Source organism: Hyla sarda, chromosome 3, assembly GCF_029499605.1.
Source record: "Hyla sarda isolate aHylSar1 chromosome 3, aHylSar1.hap1, whole genome shotgun sequence".
In the NCBI taxonomy this organism is placed as follows: Eukaryota; Metazoa; Chordata; class Amphibia; order Anura; family Hylidae; genus Hyla; species Hyla sarda.
The window spans coordinates 443,980,919-443,992,987 of NC_079191.1; the positions used below are offsets into that span (position 1 = coordinate 443,980,919).

At 50.1% G+C, this 12,069-nt stretch overlaps 1 protein-coding gene across 10 annotated transcripts in view; it reads right to left on the reverse strand.

Moving 5' to 3' along the window:
• The window catches only part of DNAH8 (dynein axonemal heavy chain 8), a 582,992-nt gene that overhangs the window by 24,004 nt on the left and 546,919 nt on the right, over nt 1–12,069 (reverse strand). For all 10 annotated transcript variants that reach the window (XM_056568656.1, XM_056568659.1, XM_056568657.1 and 7 more), the window contains 2 exons: nt 1,687–1,847; nt 1,308–1,464 (listed from right to left, as the gene is read on the reverse strand). In XM_056568656.1, the coding sequence (XP_056424631.1) occupies nt 1,308–1,464; nt 1,687–1,847 (318 nt within the window). The remainder of the gene's footprint in view (nt 1–1,307; nt 1,465–1,686; nt 1,848–12,069) is intronic.

Consider the following 12,069-nt stretch of genomic DNA (forward strand, 5'->3'; position numbering starts at 1 on the left):
TGTTTCCTGAAAGATGTTTTCGGGACACAGTGATGCCTCGGTTACCTCTCCACGGCCCTGCGTTTACTTTAAAACGCAGGGGCTGCCGGGAGGTAGCGCACGCAGGGACGTCACTGACGTCCCGTTCGTGTGCCCATAGCAATGGAGTGCGGAGGAGCGGAGCAGAAAGCAGGACATGCGCTGGCCAGCTTGGTAAGTGTTACCAGCGGCACGTCAGCTTCAGTGCTCTGACCACCGCTCCTCCGGTCCTGGGACTTACTGCTATGGCCAGACCGGAGGAGGGGTGAACAGAGCACTGAAGTGGGGAAGTGCACAGGCATACAGCCTCCAGCCATACACTGTATGGCTGGAGGCTGTATGTCTGTGGGGGAACATACTGCACCTAATGTGGGGAACTATACTGCACCTAATGTGGGGGAACTATACTGCCCCTAATGTGGAGAACTATACTGCACCTAATGTGGAGAACTATACTGCACCTAATGTGGAGAACTATACTGCATCTAATGTGGGGAACTATACTGCACCTAATGTGGGGGAACTACACTGCACCTAATGTGGGGGAACTATACTGCACCTTATGTGGGGGAACTATATTGCACCTAATGTGGGGGAACTATATTGCACCTAGTGTGGGGGAACTATACTGCACCTAATGTGGGGGAACTACAACCTAATGTGGGGGGGGGAACTATACTGCCTACCTAATGTGGGGGGAACTGTGCTGCGTACTTACGTACTTAAAGGGGTAGTCCACTAATAAGATATATAAGTGTGCATAGGAATTTGTTCATATATATATATATATATATTTTTTTTTTTTACTATAGTCCAGCCCTCCACATGTCTGAGGGACAGTGAACTGGCCCCCTGCTTAAAAAGTTTGAGGACCCCTGTGTTAATTGGTCACCAACCTTGTATTCAGCTGCAGTTTAATGTCTATAGTCATCAGATGGATTCCTGACATCCTCCTCTGACATCTTTTGGGTGAGGTCTAGCTCTGATAACTAGGCCTCACTCCAAGTCACTGAGATCCTTAGATTTTCCCATCCTATTTAGATTAATACTTAAACCGATACACAAAAAAATGATCACTGGAATTTATGCTGCACTCATAGAGGAAAAGTACAATCCTGAAAGGTCAGCGGACTCTAAGCAAAGGGACCATTTACTAAAGGCTTCTATTTGCAAAGACCACTCATACAAACAATGGAGGAGCAGGCAGCCACAGCAGTTGTTTCATCCCTAAAACCAGAGGCATTCAAATGTTTTTGGATAGAATGAAGGATATTATAGTAGTAACGCACCTCATGAGAAATGTAATCCAAGGGCAGCCTCTCCAACATGTCCTCAGCTATGCCATATACTACAGTTTCTTGAGTTTCGCCCATATCCCCATGGCTTTCCTTGGGCTGGATGTTGGTTATGGTGTTTAGGATGTCAGCAGCTGCTTTGCTCTGATATCTGTAACACAAATTGATGGATCAGAACAGTAAAAAGATGATTTTTTTTGTATAATAGAGTACGTGGATCAGTTCCAAAAAGAAGGACTTTCCATACAGTGCTTCTCCTCCCAGGAAATATGCAAGGCAGCCGTCCTTTGTATACACAGAGAATGGAAAGTATTTGGAGACAATCACATATATCTGATTAAGCCACAAGATGAATACAACCGTAGCTCCTTACGTAATATCAGCATTGCGGTGCAAACCGAGCACTTGAGGGGAGTTGACCACCGGCAGAGACTGGATGTAATTGACGTACTGCTCCACATTCTTACACTCAGGGATCTTATATCCGGTATAGAAACAGAAGGTCGGATCAAATATTTTCTCGCTGAACCAGACCTAGAGCATAGTAACATACAACATATATTTACTTTATATAGTACATATTGTAATATAAGTGCAAAGTTGGGGGCAGTGCATGAAACGCAATGCATTACAATGAACTCTGTTTTTCTCTATCGGCTCCATTGGGGGACACAGACCGTGGGTGTATGCTGCTGTCTCTAGGAGGTGTAACACTATGGTAATAAAAAAAAGTCAGCTCCTCTCAGCAGGATATACCCGCCTTCAGGCTCTGAGCTAGTCAGTTTAAGCTTAGTGTCTGAAGGAGGTGGACATGGTCTGTATTTATCCAGACCAGGTCTTCTGATTTTTTATTTTCCTAGTATAGGGACGTGTTAGTTTTGTATTCCTTTTCTTTTCTGTTTTCAGGTGGGGGCTATGGGACTCCGGTTCCCTGTTTCCCTATTGCGAGTTAGGGGCACAGACATTGCGTATATGCGCTGTTCACCCCCCCTCGCCAACGGTCAGCGCCTGGGTTGGTGCCTCATGGGTCCGGGTCCCCCTTTTTCTCTGCTCGCCACGCTAGCACATAGCAGCCAGGCGTGATGCAGGGATAAAAAGCTGACTGAAGACTTCACTGAAGACTCCATTAGGTAAGTTCTTCTGACTGAGGTAAGTACTTCCCCCTTTTTTTCTCCAGAGGAACGGACCCGCAACCTCTGGAGACCCCCTTTTTTTGGCCTACCTTCAGTTTATGGGGCTGGATTATGCAGGGGCTGCACTTTATTCTGGGGGAGCAGTGGCACCTGAGGGGGCATATATTATAGGGCACTTTACTTGATGGGGCATGTATTATGGGGCACTTTACTATGTTGTGTGTGTGTTTGGTGCAACTACTCCGGCGCCTTATATGCAGCTGTCAGCCGCAGCGCTGTTTTTCGGGCCGGGCGCTCTTAGCGCCGTCTTACTTTCATTTTGCCTGCAGCGCCTTATACGCGGCTGACCAACGTGGCGCTGCTACGAGCCGGGTGCTTCAGCGCCAGCTTACTTTCTCTTTCGCCGGCAGTCTCTGCCGGCGTTTAGGCCGCCCGCTCTATTCCCCGAGCGCATATGCGGCTTGGCATGCGCGCTCGGGACAAGGAGCAGGCGCCATGACAGTTCTTCTTCGGCCGGTCTGTAGCTCCGCCCACTGGGCTGGGAGCTCTCAGAGGCGCGTCCAATCAGCGCCGTGGGCGCGATTTTCAATGTGAAGGGGTCTGTTACTGTGTGCCTTGCTTCAGGAACGCCCCTCCCTTCCTATTGGCTGGCCTGTTCAGTCTCTGTGGCTGCACGGAGAGAGTTCTCCTCTCTGCAGTTGACAGGGGACACAGACTAGGGTGAGAAAGTTTCTATCTCCTTTTTTTCCCACATTATGTCCGTACCCAGGGCTGTTCCTCCCTCTAAACAGAAACCTGGAAAGCACTGTAATACCAAGATGTCTGGCTCTGCTGAGCCCACTTGGCCTGCCTGCTCCTCTGCTCCCCCAGACCCCCTGGTGCCCCCTGATGCCCCTTCGGTCCCGGTGGGTTCAGCTGCTCCTCCAGCCTGGGTTTCTTCCCCGACCCAGTATATGGCTGACTTGACCCAAGTGTCCCGTTCGGTGGCTGAGGCCTCCTGGGAAGTGGTGTCCGTCTTGAAGGGGTCTTCCCTGTGCAGGACCTCTGAGAGGGCCCGCTCCTCGTCTCCTCGTACTTCACACTCTCACAAGCGTGCTAGTGGTGCCTTGTCTGACTCTTCCATTGAGTCTTCTGATAGACGTGAGCTTTCCCCTTGCGGTTCCCGCCCCCCCTATCATCCGGGCACAAACGTCGCTCCTCCAGAGGACGTTCTCGGAGTCGCCGCTCTGCAATGGCAGAGCCGCATACTCGGTCTGGGTCGCCCCCCTCCAGGACTGCCTCTACTCATTCACATTCCCCTGGTGAACTGGTGGACGAGGCTTCCGAGCCGGCATCTGACTCAGAGGACCGCTCAGACTCAATTGCAACGGTGAACTCATTGGTGACAGCCATAAGAGACACCTTTCACTTGGAGGACCCAGGATCTTTGGATGTCAATCCAGGAGTATCCTTTCATTGTGCTAAGCCATCACCTCAAAGGTTCAGCTCTCACGCTGACTTTGACGACATTCTGGAATCCGTATCGAAACATCCAGACAATAGGTTCCCGGGAATCAAGACAATTCAAGAACGTTATCCATTTGACAAGGACCTTGTCGCTAAGGTGGTTTCCCCTCCCTCAGTGGATCCACCAATCTCCCGGATCTCTAAGGTGACTACACTGCCTTTGGCAGATGCCGCTGCCTTCAAGGATCCCACGAACAAGAAGGTAGAATCTTTAGCGAAGTTCGCTTCTGAAGCAGCTGGCTCTTCCCTTCTTCGCCTCAACATGTTTGTCCAAGGCCCTGTCGGAGTGGTGCCAAAAACTCCATCAGGATATCTTAGCGGGATCCCCCCCCAGAGGATCTATCTGCTATGGCTCTCCAATGTGCTAAAGCTGGGGACTTTCTGTGCACAGCTTCCATGCAGTCAGCCCGTTGTTATGCCTTTGCTGTGGGTCACCTAGCGGCTCTCCGCCGCTCTATGTGGCTTAAAGTTTGGAATGCGGATGCCGCTTCCAAAAGGTCTCTCACTGAGCTTCCCTTTACGGGTGGCCGTCGTTTTGGCAAACGCCTTGATGAGATTATCTCTGAGGCAACGGGAGGTAAGAGTTCCTTGTTACCTCAAAATAAGGCTCGCCCTACTTCCCAGAGGAAGTCCTTTTCCTTTCGGTCCTTTCGGACCTCTGGCCCCAGTAAAGGGTCCGGGCAGGCGCCCTCGTGGGACAAGAAGGCTCCCTCATTCCGGGCATGCCCGTCTTGGAAGTCGGACTCCAACCGGTCCGTCCGTTTTGCGCCCAAATCGGGCAACCGCAAACCCACTTCTGCATGGAGTGAGGCCCCCACCTGCGGTTTCTTTTCGGATGGGAGGTCGTCTCTTGTTTTTCCGAGACATCTGGACTTCACACATTCAGGACTCTTGGGTCAGGGATGTGGTGTCCAACGGTTACCGGATCGAATTCGCCTCCCTGCCGAGGGATCGCTTTTTTCGATCCCGGGCCCCCCAGTCTCCCCCTCTGGCGAAGCAATTTCGAGCGGCTCTCCAGTCTCTGCTTCTCCAGGGGAACATTTTCGGGGTTTCTATTCAAATCTTTTTGTGGTCCCCAAGAAGGACGGTTCTGTGCGACCAATCCCAGACCTCAAGCGTCTCAACCGTCACCTTCTCATCCGCCACTTCCGAATGGAATCTCTCCGTTCGGTGGTGGCGTCCCTGAAACAAGGGGAGTTCCTTTCATCAGTGGACATCAAGGATGCCTACCTCCATGTGCCAATATTTCCGGGCCATCATCGGTACCTCCACTTTGCGGTTACGGAGGGGCACTTTCAATTCGTAGCCCTCCCCTTTGGTCTAGCCACGGCTCCTCGGGTCTTTACAAAGATCCTTGCGCCAGTGATGGGCCTGTGACGGTCGAGGGGAATCTCGGTGATACCCTATCTGGTCGACCTTCTCATCAAGGCTCCAACCAGAGCCCAGACTCTGGAGAATCTGGACGTCACTCTCCACACTCTGACTAGCTTCGGGTGGATGGTCAACCGGGACAAGTCAGTCCACTGTCCTACCCAGTCTCTAACCTTCCTGGGACTTCGATTCGACACGGCCTCTGCCGGAATTTGTCTTCCGCCGGACAAACGTCTGGCGCTTTGGTCGGGGGTCCGCTCCCTTCGGACCCAGGTATCAGTCTCCATCCGCACTTGTATGGAAGTCCTGGGTCGGATGGTGGCAACTATGGAGGCCGTACCCTTTGCCCAGTTTCATTACCGTCCCCTTCAACTGGCGATTCTCTCTCGATGGAACAGGTCTCCTCTGTCCCTCGATCTTCAGATTGTTCTCCCTGGCAGGGTCCTTCAGTCTCTGCTCTGGTGGCTCCGCTCCCCCCTTCTTCTCCAAGGGCGGTCATTTCTTCCCCTTCACTGGCAGGTTGTTACAACGGATGCCAGCCTGTCGGGCTGGGGCGGCGTGTTCAGGGATTGGACGGTTCAGGGACTCTGGTCTCCCCGATTCTTCTTTGTCTTCTTCATTGGGAGTCCCGTCTTCAGTCCCGTCCTGTCCGCGTTCAGTCGGACAACACCACGGCTGTGGCGTACATAAATCGACAGGGCGGCACTCGCAGCTCAGCAGCCATGGCCGAGGTGACCAAGATTCTCACCTGGGCGGAGAGCAAGGTTCCGGCCATTTCGGCAATTCACATTCCGGGAGTGCTCAACTGGGAAGCGGACTTCCTCAGTCGGTCCTCACCCGACCCCGGCGACTGGTCTCTTCATCCGGAGGTCTTTGCGCAGCTCTGCGACCTCTGGGGCACTCCGGACGTGGACCTCTTCGCGTCCCGGCACAATCGGAAGATCCTTCCGTTTGTGTCCAAGTCCCGGGACCCTCAGGCTCTGGCCGTGGACGCCCTAGTGATTCCTTGGGCGGGGTTCACCCTACCTTATCTGTTCCCTCCTCTTCCACTCCTTCCCAGGGTGCTGAGGAAGCTCAAGGCAGAGGACGACCCCGCCATTCTGGTAGCTCCAGATTGGCCCTGAAGGTCGTGGTACGCCGACGTAGTCAGGCTCCTGGACAACGCTGCTCTGCGCCTTCTGCTCCACCCGGACCTACTCTCTCAGGGTCCTCTTCGCCACCCCAATTTACAGTCGCTGCATTTGACGGCGTGGTGGTTGAGACCGCAGTTTTGAGGGCCCGCGGGTTCTCTTCCCAAGTCATTCACACCATGCTCAAGGCTCGTAAGCTCTCCTCCACGAGAATTTACCACCGTACTTGGCGGTCTTATTTTCGTTGGTGTGAAGCTCAGAACTTCTCCCCGGTGACCTTCTCAGTTCCCCGTCTTCTCTCCTTTTTGTAGTCGGGATTGGAACTGGGGTTGTCTCTCAGTTCCCTTAAAGGTCAGGTTTCGGCCCTTACTGTTCTTTTCCTGCGGCCCCTGGCTTCTAATTCTCATGTCCGGACCTTCCTGCAAGGAGTGGCGCATGCTGCTCCTCCTTATTGGTCACCTTCTCCCCCTTGGGACTTGAATTTGATTCTGAGTGCTCTCCAGGGTGCACCCTTTGAGCCCCTTAGAGAGGTGTCTCTCCGCCTCCTTTCTTGGAAAGTGGCATCTCTTGTTGCTATCACCTCCATCCGGAGGGTGTCTGAACTGGCAGCTCTTTCCTGCTGTTCTCCGTTTCTGGTGATCCACCAGGACAAGGTCGTTTTCCGACCAGATCCTTCCTTTTTGCCTAAGGTGGTCTCGGCCTTTCATCTCAATGAGGATATTGTCCTCCCATCCTTTTGTCCGGCTCCTTCTCATCCTAAGGAGCGCTTACTACACAAGCTGGATGTAGTTCGGGCTGTTCGGTCTTATCTCTCCATCACTTCTTCGTTTCGTCAGTGTGATTCCTTTTTCGTCCTTCTGGAAGGTCTTCGCACGGGACAACCTGCTTCCAAGGCCGCCATTTCTCGGCAGATTCGGTCCGCCATTTCGGAAGCCTATCGCTGTAAGGGGAAGATTCCTCCTTTCAGGGTTGTGGCTCATTCCACACGTTCTGTTGGGGCATCCTGGGCTCTCCAGAATAGAGCCTTGGCCTCGCAGATTTGCAAGGCGGCTACCTGGTCATCTTTGCACACTTTCTCGAGGTTTTACCGAGTTCATACTTTTGCATCGGCTGATGCTAGTCTGGGTCGTAAAGTGTTGCAAGTGGAAGTGGATCATCCGTCTGCCTGATTACTTATCTGCCCACCCAAGGGACGGCTTTGGTACGTCCCACGGTCTGTGTCCCCCAATGGAGCCGATAGAGAAAAGGAGATTTTTGTTTACTTACCTTAAAATCTCTTTCTCAAAGAATCCATTGGGGATTTTACTTTGGTTCTCTGTCCGAGGGTGTGTTCAGTTATGTTTTTTCTTCTGGTTCTCGGACAGTTTGGGGTTTTTCTTTGACCTATTGGTCTCCTCCTATTGCTATGGAACTTAAACTGACTAGCTCAGAGCCTGAAGGCGGGTATATCCTGCTGGGAGGAGCTGACTTTTTTTTATTACCATAGTGTCATACCTCCTAGAGACAGCAGCATACACCCACGGTGAGACCCACCCAGAAAGAGATTTTACGGAAAGTAAACAAAAATCTCCTATATCCATTAGACTTGTGCACTAGAAAAATTTTCGTTTAATTTCGTTTCGTTTTTTCGTTTTGGAAAAAAATTTCGGTTCGGCAATATTTTCGGTTTAGATTTTTCGGATACATTCGGTATTCGGGTATTCGTGATGTTTTTTTCGGATACATTCGGTATTCGGGTACATTCGGTAAATCTTTAGTCTTTTTTTGGACTTTAGCGATCCTAATAAATAATGGAGATACCTTTTTTATTAAAATTTCGCAGGGTATCATAAAAAAATCATAATAAAAAAGATACAGTGGTGATGAAAAAAATTGTATCTAACGAAATGTATCTTTTTTATTATGAAATGTTTATTCATTTTTAAACAGGGATCAATTTATGTGAGCGGGTAAAGCACTAAAAATGTAGCCGACAATAATGAAAATGTAGTGTGTGCGTGTTTTTCACTTTTTTTTAAAAACATTTTTTAGGTAGTACTACTACTCCCAGCATGGAACACACTCTTCCATGATGGGAGTAGTAGTTACCTGTACTAATTGACAGATCGCAGGGGTCCCTTGTGATCATCTTGTATAATGTACAGATGCGGCAGCTGCTCTTCTATGGTCCCCTGCACTCACTTATATATACACATATTCATATTTCCCGCAGAGCTGTGATTGGCCAGATGGTTCCAGCCAATCACAGCTCTCTGTGAGAAATAGGAATATGTGTATATATACGGCCGTGCAGGGGACCATAGGAGAGCGGCCGCCGCATTCATACATTATACTGGAGGATCGCAGCGGGCGTCAGGAGTGATACCTGCAGTGATCTTTCCTTTACTACAAGTACTAATACTCCCAACATGGAGCACACTCTGCTCCATGCTGGGAACTGTAGTACCTGTATTAATAGACAGATCGCAGCGGTTACACTCGCTGCCATATGTCTATTAATGCAGGTACTACAGCTCCCAGCATGGAGCAGAGTGTGCTCCATGTTGGGAGTATTAGTACCTGCAGTAAGGGACAGATCCCAGGGATGTCACTCCTCCTGACACCCCCTGCGATCGTCCTTATGTGAATGTCGGGATCAGCTGTTCTCAGGGCTACAGAGCCAGGAGAACAGCTGACGCTGAGCCGTAGGTATACATCGTATATCTACTGCCCAGCAAGAACTTACAGTGAGCTTGCAATGTGTATACAGTATACACATTGCTGGCTCACTTAACCCCTTGCTGAGCTGTGCGCTATGCGCAAGCCCGGCAGGGGAAGAGTTAACTTACACTGCTGGACAGTGTAGGTTAACCCTTTGGGCGGTATACACTATATACAGCTATCTATAGATAGCTGTATACAGTGTATACAGAAGACGAAGTCCAGCTTACTTCCCTCGAGTCCCGGGCGGGGTTCGTGTAGCTCCGCCCCCTAGTGATGACGCCATTAGGGGGCGGGGCTACAGAAGGGAACAAGGCTAATTAATCTGAAGCTCTGTTCACATTGTACGTTTTGTATAATGTGAACAGACCCTTCTGGCAGTGTCTACCCAGACAGGGAGACTCCAGCTGTTGCTAAACTACAACTCCCAGCATGCCCAGACAGCCAAAGGCTGTCTGGGCATGCTGGGAGTTATAGTTTTGCACCAATTGGTGGCTCCCTGTTTGGGTAGACATTGCATCATGGGTGCTCTCCCCAGCGGACAGCGCCAAAAATGTCATAACCAATTTTTTGTGTTTTTTTCTTCTCGTTTCAGATCCGTGTATGCAGAGGATTACTGCGGATTCGATGGATTACGGCGGATTATTTATTTTTTCCTTTAATAAAATGGTTAACGAGGCTGTGGGGGAGTGTTTTTTTAAATAAAATAATTTTTCCAATGTGTTGTGTTTTTTTTTTTTTTATTGAATTTTCAAGGTTAGTAGTGGACGCTGTCTTATTGACGGAATCCATTACTAGGCCAGGGCTTAGTGCTAGCCCCAAAAACAGCTAGCGCTAACCCCCAATTATTACCCCGGTACCCACCGCCACAGGGGTGCCGGGAAGAGCCGGTACCAACAGGCCCGGAGCGTCAAAATGGCGCTCCTGGGCCTAGGCGGTAACAGGCTGGCGTTATTTAGGCTGGGGAGGGCCAGTAACAATGGTCCTCGCCCACCCTGGTAACGTCAGGCTGTTGCTGTTTGGTTGGTATTGTGCTGAGAATGAAAATACGGGGAACCCTATGCGTTTTTTTTTTTATTTAAATAAAAAAATAAAAAAAAAAACGCATAGGGTTCCCCGTATTTTCATTCTCAGCACAATACCAACCAAACAGCAACAGCCTGACGTTACCAGGGTGGGCGAGGACCATTGTTACTGGCCCTCCCCAGCCTAAATAACGCCAGCCTGTTACCGCCTAGGCCCAGGAGCGCCATTTTGACGCTCCGGGCCTGTTGGTACCGGCTCTTCCCGGCACCCCTGTGGCGGTGGGTACCGGGGTAATAATTGGGGGTTAGCGCTAGCTGTTTTTGGGGCTAGCACTAAGCCCTGGCCTAGTAATGGATTCCGTCAATAAGACAGCGTCCACTACTAACCTTGAAAATTCAATAAAAAAAAAAAAAACACAACACATTGGAAAAATTATTTTATTTAAAAAAACACTCCCCCACAGCCCTCGTTAACCATTTTATTAAAGGAAAAAATAAATAATCCGCCGTAATCCATCGAATCCGCAGTAATCCTCTGCATACACGGATCTGAAACGAGAAGAAAAAAACACAAAAAATTGGTTATGACATTTTTGGCGCTGTCTGCTGGGGAGAGCACCCATGATGCAATGTCTACCCAAACAGGGAGCCACCAATTGGTGCAAAACTATAACTCCCAGCATGCCCAGACAGCCTTTGGCTGTCTGGGCATGCTGGGAGTTGTAGTTTAGCAACAGCTGGAGTCTCCCTGTCTGGGTAGACACTGCCAGAAGGGTCTGTTCACATTATACAAAACGTACAATGTGAACAGAGCTTCAGATTAATTAGCCTTGTTCCCTTCTGTAGCTCCGCCCCCTAATGACGTCATCACTAGGGGGGCGGAGCTACATGAACCCCGCCCGGGACTCGAGGGAAGTAAGCTGGACTTCGTCTTCAGTATACACTGTATACAGCTATCTATAGATAGCTGTATATAGTGTATACCGCCCAAAGGGTTAACCTACACTGTCCAGCAGTGTAAGTTAACTCTTCCCTTGCTGGGCTTGCGCATAGCGCACAGCTCAGCAAGGGGTTAAGTGAGCCAGCAATGTGTATACTGTATACACATTGCAAGCTCACTGTAAGTTCTTGCTGGGCAGTAGATATACGATGTGTACCTACGGCTCAGCGTCAGCTGTTCTCCCGGCTCTGTAGCCCTGAGAACAGCTGATCCCGACATTCACATCAGGAGGATCGCAGGGGGTGTCAGGAGGAGTGACATCCCTGGGATCTGTCCCTTACTGCAGGTACTAATACTCCCAGCATGGAGCACACTCTGCTCCATGCTGGGAGCTGTAGTACCTGCATTAATAGACATATGGCAGCGAGTGTAACTTCTGACACCCGCTGCGATCTGTCTATTAATGCAGGTACTACAGTTCCCAGCATGGAGCAGAATGTACTCCATGTTGGGAGTATTAGTACTTGTAGTAAAGGAAAGATCACTGCAGGTATCACTCCTGACGCCCGCTGCGATCCTCCAGTATAATGTATGAATGCGGCGGCCGCTCTCCTATGGTCCCCTGCACGGCCGTATATATACACATATTCCTATTTCTCACAGAGAGCTGTGATTGGCTGGAACCATCTGGCCAATCACAGCTCTGCGGGAAATATGAATATGTGTATATATACGTGAGTGCAGGGGACCATAGAAGAGCAGCCGCCGCATCTATACATTATACAAGAGGATCGCAAGGGACCCCTGCGATCTGTCAATTAGTACAGGTAACTACTACTCCCATCATGGAAGAGTGTGTTCCATGCTGGGAGTAGTAGTACTACCTAAAAAATGTTTTAAAAAAAAGTGAAAAACAAGCACACACTACATTTTCATTATTGTCGGCTACAT